The 21,634-nt window shown below is 32.0% G+C and overlaps 3 protein-coding genes across 5 annotated transcripts; 2 read left to right on the plus strand and 1 right to left on the minus strand.

The window, feature by feature from the left end:
* The first annotated feature begins 2,622 nt into the window (after window positions 1-2,622).
* LOC11435451 (cyclin-A2-1) lies at window positions 2,623-8,193 on the plus strand. 3 transcript variants are annotated; one of them, XM_024779600.2, is made up of 11 exons: window positions 2,623-2,682; window positions 3,385-3,719; window positions 4,471-4,753; window positions 4,967-5,100; window positions 5,424-5,516; window positions 5,799-5,932; window positions 6,294-6,446; window positions 6,538-6,571; window positions 6,919-7,068; window positions 7,155-7,289; window positions 7,843-8,193. In XM_024779600.2, exons 2-11 carry the CDS (start codon window positions 3,462-3,464, stop codon window positions 7,903-7,905), a joined length of 1,437 nt encoding a protein of 478 aa, XP_024635368.1. In that variant the 5' UTR covers window positions 2,623-2,682; window positions 3,385-3,461; the 3' UTR covers window positions 7,906-8,193. The 3 variants fall into 3 exon arrangements, with proteins under 3 accessions (XP_024635368.1, XP_039687825.1, XP_039687826.1); XM_039831891.1 differs by having other exon boundaries at window positions 2,640-2,789; XM_039831892.1 differs by lacking the exon at window positions 2,623-2,682 and adding an exon at window positions 2,918-2,936.
* Window positions 8,194-10,324: 2,131 nt separating this feature from the next.
* On the minus strand, window positions 10,325-13,496 carry LOC11431523 (serine/threonine protein phosphatase 2A 57 kDa regulatory subunit B' kappa isoform). Its single transcript, XM_003603419.4, has 2 exons — window positions 11,703-13,496; window positions 10,325-10,941 (listed from the first exon to the last, which is right to left on the minus strand). Exons 1-2 carry the CDS (start codon window positions 12,861-12,863, stop codon window positions 10,603-10,605), a joined length of 1,500 nt encoding a protein of 499 aa, XP_003603467.1. The 5' UTR covers window positions 12,864-13,496; the 3' UTR covers window positions 10,325-10,602.
* A 4,502-nt stretch (window positions 13,497-17,998) lies between these two features.
* On the plus strand, window positions 17,999-20,709 carry LOC25490035 (E3 ubiquitin-protein ligase At1g12760). Its single transcript, XM_013606453.3, has 4 exons — window positions 17,999-18,708; window positions 19,343-19,468; window positions 19,555-19,846; window positions 20,360-20,709. Exons 1-4 carry the CDS (start codon window positions 18,182-18,184, stop codon window positions 20,591-20,593), a joined length of 1,179 nt encoding a protein of 392 aa, XP_013461907.1. The 5' UTR covers window positions 17,999-18,181; the 3' UTR covers window positions 20,594-20,709.
* Window positions 20,710-21,634: the final 925 nt, after the last annotated feature.

Here is a 21,634-nt window from a genome sequence, read left to right on the forward strand (position 1 = left end):
TACTTGTATGTGAGGAGGGATGATATTAGTAAATAGGGGAGAGGTTAGCATCAATTCAATTTGATTTGTTGGTTCTTTAGACCTCAAAATAAAAACTCGAGAACAAAACCAAATCAAATCGGTTTAGATCGGCTTGGTTTGATTTTAAAACTAGATCAAATACTTTTTCAGTTTTGTTCGGTTTAGATTTTTGATTTTCTATGAAGCTTACATCCCTTATGTATATAAGTTTGGTCCTAAAAATAACACTCAAGACACCTTACAATGAATGATACTTGTTTATTTCATCCATAATAAAAATATTATAAATGAAATAAAAATAATAATTTTACAAAGTAATGTTATGCCTCTAAAAAATGTGTTGACTTGTGTAAAAAAAAAAGGTGTTGACTGTCAAAACATAAATACAATAAAACTTTATACACACACTTAAAAAAAGGTTTATTAATTGTGTAAATAATTTTACATTGTTGTCCAATGAAAACATATCACCGTCTTGTCATGTAAGTTTACCTTTGTAACCTTCTATTAAAAATAACTATCAACTGTTTTTTTTAAAAATCAAAAGAAACTGCAGCTCCCTGAAGTAGATTAATTTTTTTCGCTAACTATCAACTGTTTAATTTTTAAATCAACTGTATATTAATAACTATCCCTAAAATGTATTAATCGAATAATTAACAAAAAAATATACTATGAGGTACCACTCACATCACATGACACCACCATGAATCAAAGTATGTTTTCGCTTTAAAAATATTTTTTTTTTCACTAAAAATGTGAGTCTTAATATTCTAACTAATATTTTTTTTTTTTGACAAAATTCTAACTACTACCTCCGATTCTATTTATAAGAAAAAATTAATTTTTTAGATTCATTCAATAATTGATGTATCTAGTCTAGAAATAGACCAAATACATCAATTATCCACTTAATCAAAAAAGTAAATTGTTTCTTATATATAGTATCGGAGGGAGTAATATTTTGTCATTGATTCTAACTAATATTTGTCAAAATATTATAATATAGTTGACCCGACCGTCGTGTCATTTGATGGCATGCTCATAAGTCATAATCGATGTCAAACGTACAAAACCATCACATGAAAAATCTGTAAATATAATTCTTTCCATTTCTATTTGTATTTCTTTCAACATGAATAGGTGGAACCCTCTTAAAAAAAATGAATAGGCAGAGCAACAAGATCCTATTTTCCGGGAAATCTCATAAAAAGATTTAATGCTAAATCACGTAATAAGGAAATCTAATTTAAAAGGAGACAATATAAATTCGCATTGAATTATCATGAAAAAAAAAACAAAATTCCATTTTAGCTATACCAATTCATCATACATTAAGCACATCAATTTTACATTTATTAGTATTAGTTATGAATCTCCCAATAATTACAAGTTGAATTTAAGTTAAACATCGCATCGCTCCTGGATTTTTTCTTGAAGCTGTGCTTTCCTAAGTTTCCTTTTTCATCAAACGAAATAGTGCCAATTAGGCTATGATGGCAAATGAAACAAGAAAATAATTAAAGATAACTAAAATGTCAAAACTCATTAAAAGCATAATTGATAGCCTATGGTTTGAACGGTGATGAGGTAAGAAGAGAGAGCTATACAAGAAAAGTCAAAAGATTGTATTTTGTCGACACAAAAAAACACAAAAATTATGTAACACCAAATTTTAATTTTTTTACTTGAACTTTTTAGAGAAAAAAACAAAAGAGCAGGGAAGCTAATATACTGTATTATTTTACCACTTCTTTTTCCTTCAAGTCAAAATCTTAAATGATTTTCTCCATTATTTTTTTAATCATGTATAGGAATTATAATTCTTTTGGGAAACAATGATTGAATTTAATTTAATTTTTTAAAAATTTAAATATACTATATAATAACTTTTGAATGCGACGATTCACATTTCTTCTTTTTATATCAATTGTCCAATCCGTTTATATGGTCCTATATAAGTAAGGTAATACGTCTCTTCAATGATGGACAATGTTTTTTATTCAAAAGAAGGTAAAGAGCAGTGATATTTGTTTCAATTCACACAATTCAACTAATTAATATAATACTAATACACTAGTATATAAGATTGTTTGAATGCATCTCTAAAAAAAAAAAAAAAATAGAGAAATGATATTTGTACAACCATTTTGCTATAATTTTTAGACAACTTTCTCTCTTTCTTTTTCTCTCTCTATTGTTTTTAACCAATAAAAAAAGAGAATAATAAGGTTGTCCTAAAAGTTGTTTAAAAATAGTTGTACAAATATAAGAATAACGTTTGAATGCAAAGATTGAGATTTCTTCTTTCTACATTAGTAATCGAGTATTAAAATAACGATAATTGTTTAATGTTTACATAATAATAAGTAGGTAAGTAGAAATATCTTTTCAATGGAGCGCAAACACATAATAAATTTTATTCAAAACGTGATTTTGTTTTACCTATTAAAAAAAAAAATAGCAATTATTTTGGAAAAAGGTAAAATAAAAAAAAGTAAGTATTGAGTGAGTAAAATAAAAAAAAGAATATTTTGTGGTGGTGACGTTAGTTGTATTAAATGGGAAAATATGAAAAAGAGGAATGAAAATAACGTTTTTGTAATGTAGTTGTAATTGTAATTTGAACTGTGGCTCCGTCCCGCTCAGTGAGGAGTAAGTGTAAGTGTAGTGAACGCTCCTCCTCTCTTCTCACTTATATTACTACCATCATCATCCCACTTACTCTAACCATACTTCCTTCTCTCTCTCTCTCTCTCTCTCTCTAGGTGACTCTCACATCATACTTTCATTCCTCTAATTTTCAAATTCTATCCAATTTTTATTTTATTTTCTTGCTTAGATCTGAGATTGAGCTACATTACATTGTATACATCTCTTGTATTTTTCATCCTTTCTTCCATTTGTACAAAGGGGTCAGAATCAAACAAACCTATTTTTCTCTGATTTCTTTCCCAATTTTTTTTTTTTTTTTTTTTTTTTACGTGTTTGGTTGGACTTTGGAATTCAAAATTGTGGTTTTCTTTTACCTATTTATTTTGATTGATTCAATATGGTTGCATTCACAGCAACCTCAAAAAAAAATTTACCTTTTCTCACTCAAATTAAAAACAACCAACATTTTTAACCCTGTAATCTGAAGTTCCAAGAATTGTTTAGCCATGATTTACTCAGATTTTCTAAAAGTCAAGATTTGGGGTTTCTGATATATATTATGTTGACCAGATAAAAATAATAACGAAGAAGAAATACTGTTGTTGACATGCAATGTTACATTAAAGTATTATAGCAACATTGTTTTGTTGGTCTATTTGTTGAGTTTGTGTAACTTATATTAATGTTAATGTCTTGTTTGAAACACAGGTGTGGGTGTGTATGATTTGCATTTGAAATAGAATTGGGTTGCTCTTCTTCTTCTTCTTCTTCAAGGCACAAGCACTATGAGTAAAGCAAATAGTACATTGTGTGCCAAAGATGAAGAGCGTCCACTCAGAATTACCAGATCAAGGGCAAAAGTTTTGGGAGGACCCTCTTTGGAAAATGAAGGGAAAAGAGCAACAACTTCCAAAATGGTTGTTTCTTCTGAGAATAAAACATGTGTTGTTGTTCCTCACCGTAAACGAAGGGCAGGGCTTACTGATGTAACTAACATCACTGCAAAACCACATGATAAACGTGTTAAACAATCCAATTTTCAGGTATAAATCCTTACTTTATCATCAAATTCATGCTTCAAATTAAATCAATATCACCATACCATATAATTAGGAAGACCTAAAAAACTATCAGAATGATTTTGAAATTAATGAGTTGGACTGAAATATGGTTTATGAAACATTATGACGTAATTTGATCCATGTAGCCGACCCCACTTAGTTGGAAAAGGTTTGGTTGTTGTTATCACCATATCATTAGAAAATGATAGTTTTTTTTCTTTTTTCTTTTCAAAGATGCAGATTGATCTATCTAGGTATTCGGAATGAAAAATCATTAGTGTCATATATGCCATAAAATAAAATGTACCAATTGAACTTGGTCGAGCAAACTCGTAATAGAGTTGCCTTCAAAGTTGGATATGTAAGTCAGCTGTAACATACTGAAATTGCTAGAGGGGTTTTGTACCCAAAACATAAAATTTTCATTACACAGCTACAAGACTTGCAATGTTATATGAAAGGTGCAAAATGCTCTCAATTTATATAAATTGTAGAATCTCATCTTAGGTGGTAGAGACATGTGTGGAAGTAGAGACCCTAGTAAAGAGAGTAGATTAGACGAAAGATTGTCCAATAGTAAGAGGTAAAGAGAACTATTACAAATGACTCATAACCGATTTAAATAGTTTGTTTTTAGACATGATTCACAATAGAACACTATGACATAATTGTTACATAGTAGAAGACTTTAGTTGCTGTCATTGTTAATGCCGATTAGTTATCCATTTTACAGGCCAAAGGAGTTTACCAGAAGAAAAACACAAAACTAACTTCAGATGTCTCCATTGAAGTTTCATCAGCACAAGAGGATGGTAAAGAGAAGGTAGCTGAAGAATTGACTACCATAAAGATGGTAGAGTCAAATGACACCATTGCTGCAGTAACTTTGGTTGATGAACCAACTGAACATTGTATGTCCAACAACATAAGTGAACATGTTATGACAGAAACCGCGCTTTCGATGCAAGAATGTGTGAACTCTGGTGAACTCGCTACCTCTCCAAGCCAAAGCAAAGGTTTATTTCAATAATCTCATATATTTTACTGCTAGTATAAAACATGTTTTAGGTATATAACACCATATGCTAAATTGCAATGTCATAAGATTGCCCTTTGGACAACATAAAAAAAGCTACTAGGTGTAAGCCACTAATTCACTAGAAAGATAAAATATCTTAGAAGTTTGGATCCCATAATTACTTTCATGTTGTCTTGATTGTATTGTGCAGACATAAATATGATTTGTGAGAAGATAGGAGCCTCGGATTGCCTGACCTTTGTGGACATCGATAAAAAGTTAATGGATTCTCAAATTTGGAGTGCTTATGCCCCTGATATATACACTAAAGTTCGAGTCTCTGAGGTTTGTCAGAAACTCGTTATTAAACAATCTTATGCTGCACCTCTCAACTGCTTCTGCTTTCTCCTTTGTCATAATCTGACTGCATTGTTATTATAACTTTATAATAAGGTTCTTTCAGTTTTAGAGTATAACTTTCAATGTAAGCAAGTATTCTAGGATAGTCAAGAACATATTTCATTTTTCCATATTTTATATTATTAAATGTCAGTTTTGCTGCATAAGAGAACATTCCAAAGTAATCCTATTTTTGTACTAAGAATAGAGCAGAATAATTAGGTTCACTATAAAAACATTGATGATAAGTTTTGGTGAAATCTCTCCAGCTTGAAAAAAGACCATCAACCAACTACATGGAGAAGTTGCAGCAAGATATTTCTCCAAGCATGCGTGGAATTCTGATTGATTGGCTTGTGGAGGTCAGTCTTGTGGTATTAACTTCGTGTACATTTATATACTTGAGCAATATTTAGCTCTTCCTTTTTGTCGCCATAACCATATCAAAGAATTCTAATCTACCACCTTTCAATCAAAAACATAGTTGAATGATAGGATATATACAATGTGATGGATAACTACAACTCTTTATGATGATCAGGTTATAGTTGCATTTGAAATGGAGAATCCTTAATTACAGTTTGTTGAAGTTTACCATCAAGCTTTTGTTGTGGCTTTGCTAAAGGTGTCCTATTCCTTTTCAGGTTTCCGAGGAATATAAGCTGGTTCCAGACACTCTTTACCTTACTGTGAACCTCATTGATCGGTTTCTCTCAACAAGTTTGATTCAGAAACACAGGCTCCAGTTGCTTGGTGTTACTTGCATGTTCATTGCATCGTGAGTACTATTTTTTTGTAATGGTCCTGGTTTACATAAGTTCCCGTTGCTCAAAGTTAGACTTCTTGATGTTCTGTCTTCTTTTTGAACTATGAACTAAGGATATTTAGGCTTTCAAAATGATAAAGCAGATAATGTCAATCACCTTTCCATCCTCAGTTTATTGTGGTGATGATAATTATTTTCCAAAATGCTACTTTTCTTTTCAACTTGTATTTGTTGATTATTCACGAATAATTGAATCTGAATGCATTTGGTGATGCTTACAAGTGATTATCTATCTATTATCTAAGATACCCTGTATGTTTTCTTTCCAATATCATTCGGTCTAACATACACTTCTTTTCTTCATGGCTTAAAGAAAATATGAAGAGATGTGTGCTCCTCGGGTGGAAGAATTTTGCTTCATCACAGATAATACATACACAAAAGAAGAGGTGGTAAAAATGGAGAAGGAAGTTTTAAACCTTCTGCGTTTTCAGTTATCTGTTCCCACAACCAAAACATTTATCAGGTATCTAATGTACTGCGTTTATATTAACACTTTTTAAAAAAATACTACTTAAAACTTCATTGAACTAAGTTGATCTATTATTGTCTTTCAGGAGATTCATCCAAGCAGCGCAATCTTCTTACAAGGTACTATAGTTGTTATCCACTATCTACAATTTAACTTAGTGTGTGTTTGGTTTCGCGGTAGAGATAACCAAAAGTGGTTCTAGACACATAAAATGGATTTTGACATGTTTGATAGATGTCAATTGTAATTGATTTTTTTGGCCTCAAGAATTTATTCTAACCAAAAGCTAGGATTTGTAGCATTTGACTCTAAATGTGATTTTTACACTCAAATTTGCTGTTCAACTTACTCTAGAATCAATTTATTCAAAATTGGTTTTTGTCATCGCAAAATCAAACACGCGTGATTATATTATGCTTACAGGAAAAATGCAACTCAATGTGTTAAACTTTATCTTGTTATACAGGTTCCTCTTGCTGAACTGGAATTTCTGGCAAACTATTTAGCAGAACTCACTCTTGTTGAATACAGCTTCTTACAGTTTCTACCTTCTCGTGTGGCTGCTTCTGCTGTATTCCTTGCCAGATGGACCCTTAACCACTCAGAACATCCATGGGTATGAACTGTTGACTAGTACCAAGTTACCTTTGTTTAGAAGATTTAAATAGAAATTTGATGAGTCACATGCATTTATATATGCAGACTACAACTCTGGAGCATTTTACAAACTACAAAGCTTCAGAGCTAAAACCAGTTGTTCTTGCACTGGAAGATCTGCAACTTAATACCAAAGGTTGTTCTCTCCATGCTATACGTGAGAAATATAAACATGAGAAGGTTAGAATAACAAACTCTTATCCTTTTTTCAGTTGCCCAATGTTTTAACTCCACTAGTCACACCGAAAATGCTACTCCCTCTGTGCCTTTTTATAAGCATCTTTTACACTTTTCACATATATTAAGAAAAGTTGATAGTGTGATTAATGTGTCTAGTCTTTGTATGACTATCACTAAATTGTCCATTGTAATTAGTAGTATTAATTTGAATATATTTTAAAAATAACAATAAATATATCCAGTAATTTGAAAGATGGCTTACATTCAGAGGGACACTTTTTTCTCTTCAAATGGTGCTTGTAAATAGGAACGGAGATGGTATATCACATGTAGGAGCAGCAATAGCAATACACTCTTTTTAAAAGAGAGTGCTAGACCGTGTGTACAAGTACTTCTCCAGTTGTATTGTATCCTTTAGGGGAAACATCTTTTCCATATGATTGAGGTTCATAAGCCGGCAGAATAATATGCTGTCCTATCCATAGCTTTATTGTTATTGAAAAAAAAGGTATATACATAGTTACATGAAATTAACTTTTGCTTCATGTGACAGTTCAATGGTGTGGCAAAACTGTCCCCAAAACCGGTGCAGTCACTGTTCCAGGCTCAAGTGTAAATTTATGCATTTCTAAGAGGACTCAAGCATGACTCGGAATTTCCTGTACAATGAGGGTGTTTTTATCATCAGTCGTGATATTGTTTACCCTTTACTCATTAGTTACGTAGTTGTAACATTCATGTAGTTGTAACATGTAAGATGATATCCATTTTTGTTCTTCTAGATCTCCATGTAACATGTTGATACAACTCAAACAGTGAATTGAAGTACTGAGGTGAAGTAGAATACTTCATTTTGAGGTCGCCATTATAATTCAACAAAGCCATGTAGCTGCTTTTGGAATTACTTGCAGTTTTACTTTACTTTTGTTTCTTTTTAGTCTTTTACAATATTAATAGAGCATGTTTGGAAACCCATTTTGGTTGGCCTGATACTTTGCAATGTGGTCCTTTTAAGGTGGACTAATTTAGCTGCTTAAAAAAAATAAAGCATGTTTGGTATCACAATGTCTCAACATAAATTTGTTAATCTCACCGCAATATCAAACAAGCACTAACTTATTTCATACGCCCTCCGTTCTAAATTGTATGACATTTTAGGCATTTCACACATATTAAGAAATGCAATTAATATTGTGTGGAAAAGAGATATTATGAGTTGTTTTACAAAATTGTCCTTAATAAATAATATGGGAAAAATAAATGAAAGAATTGAAAGAATAGAGAGTAATAAATAGCTAAGGTTATAATAGAAAAAGTAACATTAATGTTGCAAGCTTAACTAGTATTTAACATTGGTGGCAAGGAAAAAGAAAGAAACTCCGATGTCAAAGGAAATCACCATTGATTATGGATAATTACCATTGAAAATATGAGGGTGGTTGTGGATATGGAAATTGTAGATTGGTTTTAAATTGGCATGCATCAATATTAGTAGGGAAATGCTAACCGGTGCCCCCGGGGCACTGGTTAAGGATATGAAAAAGGAAATTATATAATAGTTAATGCATTGAAATTGTGTAATTAATCTATAATAAAGTCAAAAACAGTTTCCTTTTATGGTAATAATTCCCTTTTATGGTATGCTTAATCAGTGCCCCGGGGGCACCGGTTAGCCGGACCCATATTAGTATTACTATTCTTCGGTCTTATTTATAAGAGATTTTTTAATCGACTAATGTTGATGTATTTGGTTCAAAATTTCGATCAGATACATTAATTTATATTGAATTTATTTAAAATTTAAATAGTAGTAAGTTAAACATTAATGATTTCAAATGGTATGCAGTTATTATGAATTGAATTTAATTACCTTATGTTTTACTGTAGTTACTTCTTCTTTTCTCCCCTCTAGTTTTCTAAACTCACCTGCCTCCCTTCTTTTTAACGGTGTCAAACTTCTGTCTATGAAATTATAACATACACAACCAATGGCTCCCAATTAATTCTTTGTTTTGCACCATCAGTTCATGTACTCACCGTCAAACGACCAGCATCAAGCTTCATATCATGCATCCTACATTATCATCAAACTATTCTTCCAAATTGCAATATTTTCTACGTTAATTTCAATTCAATTCCTTATAGTATGATTATAAATGTTTCTATTGTGTATTTTGGCTGTACCACTTCAGAAGAGCTACGGGAGGCTTGGAATTAGAGCAACAAGGCAATATTGAATATTGATGCTCATGTGAAACATGGAGCTGTGCTCTAAGAATCAATCAAAGAAGTACCAGTTCATAAAATTAACCGTGAAAAAGGAAAGAAAAAAAAATCGTTAACGGAAGATTAACGATGTTAACATTAGTCTATATGATGAGAACTTAAGGGAGGTTATTGTATGTTTTAAAAGTAATCTATGCCTCACCTTTTACAAATATTCGGTTGGCTTTGATTATTTGAAAACATATTCCAGCTTTAACCATTTTGGTTCAACTTTCCAAACATAATTGAAGTCTCCAATGTGCAGTTCATGTGGTGGATCTAAGACATTCAAACAAATTTAAAAGAGATTTAGGATTCAAATCAAACTTTAATCAATGACCTATTTTATTATGAAACAAAATTGGGTCGCCTACCCCAAAGTAACACCACCCTCCGTGGTAATATTGGGTGGTGTAGACTTTGTACTCTTTTTCTTTCTTTATACTTTCTTTCCTTTCACTTCCTTTTCCTTTTATTTTCTTTTTCATATCCTAACACAGTGTTAGGCAATACTTTTCTCCAAGGTTAGGTACATTATAGCCATGCTTTTTCTGGGACCAAATAAGTACTGCACATCAAACAGCCTTGCTTTTTTCTTCTGAGCTGAAAGGAAAGGAACGTTTTTAATCTTGCCTGACTTCAAACCTCTTATTTTCCTTTTTTATTACTATTCATGTTATTTTGATAGATTGAACAGTCTCACATTGTTTGAGAATCGAGATTAATGGTAAAACTACCTAGGAGTAAAGGAGGATCATACACACTGCAGATTTTGGAAATTAGCTTATACAGAAAAATGGTTTGATTAATCTACTGCATGGTCCTTCTCATCATAACTTATCTTGAGGAGACAGGTTGCTACCGTACAGTCATCAATCAAAATTATGTTACATGTTACAACATTTGGCTGCTAGAAGTATCAAAGGCATATATATGACCCAAAAATGAAATTCTACTCCCAGTAACAACCATTTACCACATTCCATGTGGAAAGAGATAAAAATTGATTTGGATTGTATCATACTCATACATACAAAAGTTCCGGTTATCAAATCGGAGAGACTAAAACAGCGGTGTTTCCGACTGCAGGCTTGAGACTGGCTGTATGTTCTAATTGTTTCCATGCTTCATTCCGCTTCTCAGATTCTGAGTTTAGCTGTGCTTCTTCCTCCTTAAACTGAGAACGACAAGTAAGGAACAGATTCTCATCCATTTCCTTGAACATCTTTCGAACATTATGGGTTAAGTTGAGCACTGCTGGATTCCAATGGCTGTGAAAATTCTTCTCTAGAGCTGGAAATATGATAGGTAGTATCACTTGACGGTTGTGAGCAATCAAATTGACAATGTGGTCATTGTTCCATAAGTAAAGGGCTCTTTCAGATACCTGAAACAATTCATGTTGAATTTTAAAAAGGGCGTCTTTTCGCAATTACAAAAAGCAAGTCAAAGGAACCCATTGATTCTCAAAGGAAAATAGAGAAAATTTGCAGCACTTTAGTCATTTATTTTGAAAAGGCAATAAAATATAGGGGGCTCCAAAGAAGCGAGAAAGAGTAAATGCCTAAGTTGGTCGCTGAAATTACAGAACTTTATCAACCTAGTCCTTCACGTTATAAATATTCCAAATGATCACAGAAATTGCAAATTTGTATTCAAGTTTTTCCCTTTGCCTGGATCTGTTATCAAATACATACATTATCCACTTAATGTAAAATCTATCCCCTGTATTATCAACTTGGTATCATTATAGTTAGTACAAGTATCAAAAGATGGACAAATTTGATTAACACTTCACAATTTTGGAGATCATTTTGGAATATTGATAATATGGGGGATTAGGGTGATACAATCTTACAATTTCAAGGACCAAATTGAGTATTTGGCTTTACTCAAACAGGAAATAACATATACTACTTTCACACTCTATCAGTGACCTCTGACTTCTATAAGAGGGTCTTAGCTACTTTGCTTCATACTATTATGCCAGAAAATGACTGTAAAAGCAAATATAGAGCACCAAGTTGCAACTAGCCAACTATAGATTTAGAGAATGAATCCATTTTTCCTATAATAAAAATAACATTGGAATAATAGGACTGTCCAAATAATGAGGATTTTTTATCAAATGGATTAATGTAAGATTACCTGAAAGTGTAAACTGCTCATGCAGCATCCAATTCGCCAAAACAATGGTACCATGACCCTTTGAAACTCAACCATGTTAATTGTTTCCAAAATTTCTTCAAGTTCACCAAGGAACATTACCTCTTTCTGACTATGTGTTATTGGCCAATATTTCAACAAACCCCTAATCACAATGCTTGCCAACTTAGGCTCCTTCTCTATAAACTGTGTAACACAATAAGACAATTGTTGGAAGTAAACCCCCATAGATCTAGGCTTATGCAAAGGGATCAAAACTCTCCACAAGAAAATTTTGTGTTCTTCTTTCAATGGCAATGCAAATCCACTTATTATACTCCCAAAAATCTCCAACAACTCAGCAATTCCATTGTGTTTCTCGGTCTCAAACACAAACCTATAAAACATATAGTTAATCGATTTCCGAATATAAGGTCTATGAACCATGAATTTTCCATAAACCCTATGCATAATTGTCTTCAAACAATCCCTTTCCCTGGGATCCTCCGAATTAAACAACTCCAACAATGTCGAAATAAACGAATGATCAAAATACTTTTTAGCCACCTTAGCATCAAGACAAGAAGATGTTATAAATTTAAGCAACAATTCGTAAACAAGTTGAAGATGAGGCCAAGCAGGATCAAAAGCTGGTTCATCATCATCATTCTCACCGCCACCAATTCGATTATGAGCCCTATAATGTGGCGGGAAAACGCGAAAGAGATTGATAGCACACATCCTACACATTGCAAGAATAGCTGGCTCACTAAACTTTGCAGACCCAAAAGAAGAAACAAAATCAACAAGTTCAACCAATGTTCTTCTCTTTACATCTTTCTCCACAACGTTCTTACCAGAATCGGTGAAATCAAACGCAACGCAACAAAGACTCAACTTGCTTACAAAGAGGTTCATTTTCTCCGAGCTAGGAACATCCTTAAACGGCACCAACGGTTCAATCAACGACACGGTGCTTGTCGGAAAAACCGCTGCTGATGAATTCCTTTTCGCGGCGTTGGCTTTACCCCCATCGTTGCCGCCTTGTGAACGGTTGTTTTTACCGGTGACTCGATGCGAATCGTGCGAATCGACTCTGCACGACTCGTCCGAGTCATGTTTTGATGCTTTGCGAGGAAGTTTACTTAGAAATTGCTTCAACATGGTGACCCAGTAGGTGAAATCTACAAATTTTGAAGCTTTAGAGGGAACCCATGAAGGAAAAACAATCAATGTACCAGAAAACGTTGATTTGTTGTAGAAGAACCGTGAAAAGGAACAATGTGGGAGGAACAGGGTTAAGAAACCCTAGATCTCGGTCATGGAAGAAAACCGTGAATTCTGAACAATTTGAGAGAAGCTACATGAAATTGAGATGGAGAATTTAAACGGGTTGAAGGAAATTCGAGATTTTTTATCATGCATGGGGAAAAATCAAATAGTGAAGGTTATGGGTTATAGGCAAAAAGGGAAGAATAATGATTGATTAAATTAACATATGAAAATCAAAATTTTCTGATTTTTTTTCTCGGGAATGAGAAAAGAGAAATGAAAATTACAATGAAAAGAGGAATGTGATGATGCAGATTAAGGAAGTTTTATGGTTTGGGTATAATTTTGGGAAATGAAATGAAACTATATTGAGCTGATATTTTCTGTCTTTTGTTGATGATGAAATGAATGAATAATGTGATTGATGCACTATACTTCTGAAATAAAGAAAAGAGAAAAAAAAGTACAATGAGGCATATGGGTTGGTTTTTAACTTCTTTTTCCTTAGTTTATGGACAAAAAGATAATTAATAATCAAATCAAGTTGTAATAATGGAGAAAGAATTGGATCTTGCTTTTCGTAGATTCATAGATAGATTAATGGAAAATTTAGAGCCAAAAATAAATACTCCAAATAATCTAAATTGAAAGAAGGGTGAGTGGATTTTGGACAGAACAAACAAACACGTGTGAGTGAAAATGTGAGCTGTAAAAACTTTGACAAGACAGTTGACCTCTGTTAGGTTTACTGCGCCTGGATATTATACAGATTTTTTTTTTTCTCCGTAAGGATTCCATAAATAAAATAATTGATAAATTTATGTAAAATATGTTATTTTTTAAAGTTTTGATGTATAAATTAAATAGTTTTTAAGATAAAATTTCTTTTTTGAATTTTTGAATAACTACTTTGATGCACTTGTTAGCATTTTTTAATGGATATGACTAAAAAAGTAAATGATAAATGATTTATGGGATCAAATTAAAATATTTTATGGTTAGAAGACTAAACTGAAAACAAAAAATAAGTTAATGGACGAAATGATATATTAAATCTATTTTTTATATTGCGTCTTTTGTTTTTCAAGGACTTTTTACATATTCTATTATTTGACTCTTTTATGTGACAAGTCAAGTCATAAAGCACAAGCAGGCTATTTATATGTTTTTTTTTCCTTTTCTACTTTGAATTGATCCGACAAAATATACACTCCCTTAAAAATTGCAAATTCATTTATTCAGACAATAAATAATAGGTTTTTTTTTTATGTGTAAAAAAAATGGATTTTTTGTTCATAAGGATGCATAATAATACAATATCATTTTAGAACAATCGGAGAAGAAGAAAAAACAAAAAAAGAGAAAGAAAAACTATCTAGAAAAGAAGGTTACACTTTCTTCTTCAAAAAAAAAAAAAGGTCCCACTAGCATCAGCTAGTAGGAGCGGGTTAATTTCAGCAGGCGGGTGCTCAATGGATTAGAAGGACTCATGGCTTCCTGCACCAAGTTTAGCTAAATAATCTGCACACGCATTTCCATCTCTTAGAGTATGCAAAACACGAACTTGCCAATCCCTTGCCAGGAGCTCCTGAATATTCCGAATAATCGGGGCATAATGGTGTCAATCATTAACCGTCGCAAAGATTAAATTAATGGCTGCTTTCGAATCTGAATAACACACCAAGTTTGTAACCTCCAACTCCCAAGCAAGCCGCAAGTCATGATACATTGCCAGCAATTCAGCATGAAGTATATTAGAAAAACCAATATTCCCAACAAAACCACGGATCCACGCCCCATTATCATTTCGAAGCAAGCCTCCAAAACCTATACCCCTGGATTCCCAAGGCTCCAGAGCCATAATACAATATCATTAGGTTAAACATAATTATATTCACTCATATTTAAATTTAGAATCCCGAAATTATTTCTGAATTTTGTAACACCCCGTTTTCTTTCATAATATTAATCAGAGTATTCAATATATAAACGGAATGTCACGCTTCTTTTCTTAAAAATCATAAACGGAATAATTAACTAATTATCCATCAAAATTCAATAAAAAAATATTCAATGTTTTGCAGCGGAATTTATTTTAACATCTAAATAGTCTTTGGCACAAAGGCCTCATCATAACGTCTCATAAAATCCAATATAAAACATAGTCATAAACTTCATAAAGTAATACGTAAGGAATAGAAAAGCATGCAACAAAGTTCTCATCCCGTTACGTATCAGAGCACCTAAAGACACACGTGAGAGATAGTCCACTCACGACAGCAATCTAACAGCAACTTAAACTCGATCACCTGCAAGTTACTCATACGAAGAGCAACATTTCCAAGCAGAAGGGGTAAGATTTCACATTCAATAATAATAAGCATATAATTCATCAAAAGCATTTAACAACTTATACTTCATCAATTAATAACATTACTCTTCTTATAATACTTCATTAATAACTCAATCAACTTCTAATCATCATTAACTTTATATTCATCACATTATACACAACGTCATATAGCAACCTAAACATCACATCATAAACATCATTTTATAACATCATATACTTCACATAGATATTAAATCATCCAACAAGGATATTCGCATCAAACCAAATTAGATCCATCACCACATAGGTTAAATACTCTTAAAATCCTTAATTAAACTTCTAGTACTTCTAGTTTTGAGGTTTGGAATTATTCCATAAGTTTTGGATTAACTTAGAAACTTAGAAACGGTTATGCTGAATTTTCATAAGATTTCACTAAGACCTCCTTGGAGTATTTTCATCATATCTCAATAACCAAAAACCATTTTCACGTCAAACCAAATCCACTGAAAAGCTAACTTAATTATCTACAACTTTCATGTTTACACCAAAGGCCAATTCAAAATAGAAACGTGTGAAAAAGACGCAAGAACATGAACGTGCTGTCAGAGAGCAACTCGGGAAAAACCCACTTTTCACCCCAAAATCCCAATTTTAACTTCCCTATGCCCAAATTTGATCCAAAAACTTGTCTAACCATTTCTATATATGTTAAGGCACTCAAAACCATATAAAACATTGCACTAAGAATAACCCATGATATGAACATCAATTCTACACAAATTCAACGGATTTTCTACTCTATTAACAACCAATTACAACTTCAAAACCTAATTCCCAAATTCCCATAACTACAACCTACAACATGCTAAACTCAATTTCAGAATTATACAACTTAGAATTAGAGAAAATTAGTCCCACCCTTACCTTAGATTAGATGATCGGTCTCTACGAGATTACTCCTCTTTTCTTTCTATGACTTCTCACTTCTCTTGATTTTCTCCCTTTTTCACCAAAAATAGGTTTCATGAAATCCATATTTTATAATTCTAACTCTCCCCTTTTATAAAAATCCTTAACCTTATTTTCTCTTATTTTCAAATCTGCCCTCCAAGTCTCAATATTATATTCTAATATATATATAAAACATTTCTATAACAAATAACAAATATCTCTATAACAAATATATTTCTATAGCATATATATTTCTACACCAAATAAGAAGTATATTTCTACACCAGATAACATATATATTTCTACACCAAATAACAAATATATTTCTACATCAGATAACATATATATTTATACTCCAAATAACATATATATTTCTACACCAAATAACAATTATATTTCTACACCAAATAACATATATTTTTACACCAAATAACATATATTTCTACACCAAATAACATATATATTATACTAATAAATATCAACATATAACATAACAAAATATCACTCATCAAAATAAATCGACTAAATTATAAAAAGAAATCTAAACTCAATAAAATAAATAAATAATAAAATAGGGTGTTATAAATTTTTAATAGTATTTATCATTTTATCTATACACAAAAAAAATAACATGTTTGTTGGAATATGACGATGAGTCGTAATTTTTTAAGTCTTAAGAGACAACTCTACTTATTCATACATTGAATTAAAAAATCTACATCTCCACTAAATTATCACAATTTTCTATCACTTTTTTTTTTTACATTTATCTTTTATGCAATATGTAACCATGGAATATTTTATAAATATTCGTGTGTATCTATTAAGTATTTTATAAGCAAAGGCGGATTGAAGGGGAGCAAGCAAGGAGCTCCAGCAACACTAACACACATGCGCGCGCGCGCGCGCACACACACACACACATATATATATATATATATATATATATATGTGTGTGTGTGTGTGTGCGCGCGCATACGTGTGTGTATTTTTTATGTTCTTGTAGAAAAGTTATCGTGTTTTAATTTTTATATATTATTTATTTATAATTGAAAAGAAATCTCACCTCATCCGTTTGATTTTTAGCTCTATCCTTGTATGTAGCTATTCTATAATAAACATGTCTCTAATTTTAAAATAGTCGAGCTTATAGGTCACGACTCACAAGTTTTAGCCATGTCACTCACTACTTTATGTATGACTAATAAATAAAAAGATCTTGTAAATGTATGTATGCTTTAACTAATAAATCGGAAGATTTATTTTCTTTTTAGGAATATAAATCGAAGATCTTAAAAATTGCTACCATAAAGATGGAAAAAGATCTAAAAAATTGAATGATACACCAAATCAAAGATAAAAAAATGTGGGCATTGCGAAATGTATGGTGGTGCAAGGATTTTCATTCATGAGTTAAGTTTGAGAGACTCCATTCATCCATTCCTCTCTACCTTTGCTCTTTCCTTCTCTGTTTGAGAGGAAGAGATAAGGGCCCCACTTCCTCCTCTTTTTTTTTTTTTTTTTTTTTTCTTCTTTTGTTTCTTTTCTTCTATCATTTGGATTCTTTGAATGCTTCATTGATTTTACAATTTCGGTCAACGATTTCCTCCCTTTAATCCAACAATCGATTTCCTCCCTTTAATCCAACAATCGAATAAAAAATGTATCTTTCATCCTAATTACCTAATTAATAATTAACCTATCTCTCTCTCTCTCTCTCTCTATCTCTCTTACGCTAATTAATCACCCCCTGGTTCAGGTATAACCTTTTAATCTTAAACAAGCTTCGGTGTTGAATTAATATTATATATTTCATTCATAACTTTGAAAGTTTTTGTTCTTAATTAACACAGAAAACACTTGGTTGAGGCATAAACAAAGTTAATTAAGAAATTCCAATGATTCCTCTGAAGGATCGTTGTTGATGGCAAACAATACACACCATGTCATCATTGATATAGCAACAACTTCTGAAACAACCACCCTTCCTCGTCATCAATTACATGATGTTGATGATGATGGTAGATTGCATGTTTCACTTCAAACTTCAAATCATTCATCGTCGCCACGACGAGGAGGAGGAGGAGGAGGGCGGAATAGTAGAAGCCCATTGAATTCAGGGTTTTGGATTTCTTTTGAATTTATTTTCACATTATCTCAAATTATTGCTTCTGTTATTGTTCTTATTTCATCAAGAGATGAGCATCCACGTGCTCCATTATTCGCTTGGATAGTTGGTTATGCTTCCGGTTGTGTTGTTTCCATTCCTTTGCTCCTTTGGCGATATTTTGTTAGAGACCAAAATTCATCTCAAACCAATTCCAGGACTGATGATCCTTCTGGGACACTTCTTTCTAATTCAACCGCAATTCATGGCGAAGATGATGTTCCTGTTGTTGCTGTCGCTTCCTCCAGAAATAGCCGAGCTTCGTCACGGTCGATGAGTGGAAGGTATAGCATTATCGTTGTTGTTCTTTGGCCTTGTTTGGTTAAACAAATCAATTAGGCGCTTATGTGTCAGTCAAACTATTTTCATAAGTTATAAGTTGATTTGACAAGCTATCCTAATATGTTTACGCAAATAAGATGAAAAACTTCATGGATATGTCGTAAGTTGTTTCAATTAGCTCTCATAAACAAACTTTTAAATTTTATGTCAGTAGATAAACCTAAATAAGTTAATTCAAATGGACTAGCACTTGTTGTTTTCTATAATCTTAAAATCATATACTCTCTCTGTCCCAAATTATACAATATTTTGGGCATTTCACACGTATTAAAAAATGTAATTAAGAATAAGGTCCACAATGTTGTTTTGCATCACATCTATGCATATTGCATAAATTTAGAAGATGAGACTTTTTGTGTAGTTGTGTAGTAAGGCAATTCTTGACCATATATAATATAATCAGAGCCCGGAAAGTTAAAGAGACTTAATAATCCATATGAAGGAAAAATTTAAGATAGTTTGTTGAATTTCCCTATTTGATTTTTTCTTCTGACAATTTAGTCTTCAATCACTATTATATGCGTTTGTAAGAAGTTTATTAAGTCTCTAAGCTCTCTCCTACCTTCGTTTAAGCAGACCAAAGCTACTCATGGAATACTTCAAAACCACCTTAGATTTATTTTTTGCAATATGGTTTGTTATTGGAAATGTGTGGATTTTTGGAGGACATGCATCCGCCAACGATGCTCCTAATTTGTATCGGTATGTATAGCCTTTCAGGAAGTCTTTATATTTGATATTATTATAAATTTGTGCATTATTACATCTGCTTCCTTTTTGTTTTACAGGTTATGTATAGTGTTTCTTACTTTCAGTTGTATCGGTTACGCAATGCCCTTCATTCTATGCTTAACAATATGTTGTTGCCTTCCTTGTATAATATCAACCCTTGGGGTCACAGAGGATTTGACACAAACCCGAGGCGCAACCTCTGAATCTATTAATGCTTTACCAACTCACATATTCAAAACGATGAAAAGTAAAAGCAATGATGAATCTGATAACATTCCAGTTGTTATTGAAGGTGGAATCGTGGCTGAAGGAACTGAAAAGGAACGCATGATCTCTGGAGAAGATGCTGTAAGTACAAACTATATTTATTTATTCATAATACACGAGTAAACATGACATTTATGCTAGCTCTTTAAATACATTGGTAGGTAGGAACCTTTATTTGAAAATTGATCTTAAGATAATTTTTATCATATATGTCTACTTTTTAGGCGGTAAACTTTCATTTGATGTTGATAATGTTGTTGCGATCAACTTTTGTTAATTTCACATCAATTTTTATTTTAATATCATTGCTTAGTTTGCGAAATCATATATGATAATCCGAGCATCAAGCCATTTTTTTTCTTACAATAACATCAAGCTGGTTTGTTTCATCATTAAGAAGTAGTTTAATGATGTCGTACTCCTAATTGTCAAGTTTCTACAAGTTAGTCTCTTGCAGGTCTTACATCACTGTATGCATTTTAGGACTTCAATTATTTTTAATTCTTATGATGACTTTAGTCATTGTTTGTGTTTGATGAGTTTATCTATCGGCGATGACTGTGGTATTATTGTAATTTGCGTGCTTGTGTTCAGGTTTGCTGCATATGCATAGCAAACTATGAAAACGATGATGAGTTAAGAGAATTACCATGTTCACATCTTTTTCACAAAGAGTGCGTAGACAAGTGGTTGAAGATAAATGCATTATGCCCCCTTTGCAAGAGTGAAATTGGCGAGAATGTAACAGAACCAGTTATTGAGGAAAATGCCAACCAACAAAGGGGTGAAAGCAGGGATGAGAATGGTATTGCCAGTACCTCGTCATAATATACATGCATATTATACACTTTTGCATTTTTATGGTGACTCTTTTCCTTCCTGTTTGCCCACTTTTTTCCTTGGATCAATGTTTGAATATTAGTGCATCTTTGGAATTACGGTGTGTTAATGATATTATGGTGACACACCATATTTTGTTGAATCTTCAAAGTATAATTTATGTCAAAATTGCAGTGGCATGCCGTGATTATTTCAAAATTACCGCTATTCCAAACATGTTGCACTTAGTTCAATCATTCTCTTAATGTTATATTGTACTTATATCAATCATGTGCCTCGTTGTTAGTAGAGTTATATGTAAATGGAAATTATGACTATATAAGCTTTGATAGGAGGGAAAATATTAATAATTTAACTCATTAATAATAGAAAGACAAAGAGACATAGCAGTTCAACTGCGTATCTCTGAGGTTGTTTCTTCTTCTTTTTTTCTTTGGTTATTGATTCCAATAACTAAGAAGTGTATTATACACGAAGAACAATTAGTTTTTGGTGATGCACTCGTAACACGCAAAAAGATATTTCACGAACATATGGACAATCTAGAGGATAATGAAACTAATAAGTCTTCATTGTCCCGCAAATATATTATTGGTGTATGATTTATTAAACAGGTGTCAACAAATTTTAGTGAAAATTCAACTTATAAAGTTAACTGGTTATTGGTAGATCTAGTCATACTTTGTATACATATCCTTATGTATTTATAATTTTGAAGCAACTTTATACATACTTTATCTAGTAAATTATTAAGATATAAACAAGATTTTTGCCTGTAAAAAAAAAAAGCAAGATTGTTGTCGCAGCTTGTAACAAAACAAAAATATTTATTCATCAACACATCCGTTGCTCTCTTAATATGCAGCAAACAATAAAATTCATAGACCTAATTTTCTTTTGGTTACAATTCATATACCTAATTAATACAACACAGTTGAAGAATTTTTATTTGGTTTAAAGATATGTATATTTGCTTGTACACAAAAATAAAGATATGTATAATCGTTAAAACAGCAAAAAAAAAATCTT

The sequence above is a fragment of the Medicago truncatula genome, chromosome 3, assembly GCF_003473485.1.
Source record: "Medicago truncatula cultivar Jemalong A17 chromosome 3, MtrunA17r5.0-ANR, whole genome shotgun sequence".
NCBI classification, from domain to species: Eukaryota; Viridiplantae; Streptophyta; class Magnoliopsida; order Fabales; family Fabaceae; genus Medicago; species Medicago truncatula.

Bases quoted from the DNA above. Each gene is read 5' to 3' on its own strand.
- LOC11435451 (XM_024779600.2), top strand. From the start codon at position 3,462: ATGAGTAAAGCAAATAGTACATTGTGTGCCAAAGATGAAGAGCGTCCA. The intron at 5,101-5,423 runs GTTTGTCAGAAA...AAATCTCTCCAG, and splicing joins CTAAAGTTCGAGTCTCTGAG to CTTGAAAAAAGACCATCAAC. The intron at 6,572-6,918 runs GTACTATAGTTG...CTTGTTATACAG, and splicing joins CAGCGCAATCTTCTTACAAG to GTTCCTCTTGCTGAACTGGA.
- LOC11431523 (XM_003603419.4), bottom strand. From the start codon at position 12,863: ATGTTGAAGCAATTTCTAAGTAAACTTCCTCGCAAAGCATCAAAACAT. The intron at 10,942-11,702 runs GTAATCTTACAT...GAATTGTTTCAG, and splicing joins TGAGCAGTTTACACTTTCAG to GTATCTGAAAGAGCCCTTTA.
- LOC25490035 (XM_013606453.3), top strand. From the start codon at position 18,182: ATGGCAAACAATACACACCATGTCATCATTGATATAGCAACAACTTCT. The intron at 18,709-19,342 runs GTATAGCATTAT...TCGTTTAAGCAG, and splicing joins TCACGGTCGATGAGTGGAAG to ACCAAAGCTACTCATGGAAT. The intron at 19,469-19,554 runs GTATGTATAGCC...TTTGTTTTACAG, and splicing joins GATGCTCCTAATTTGTATCG to GTTATGTATAGTGTTTCTTA.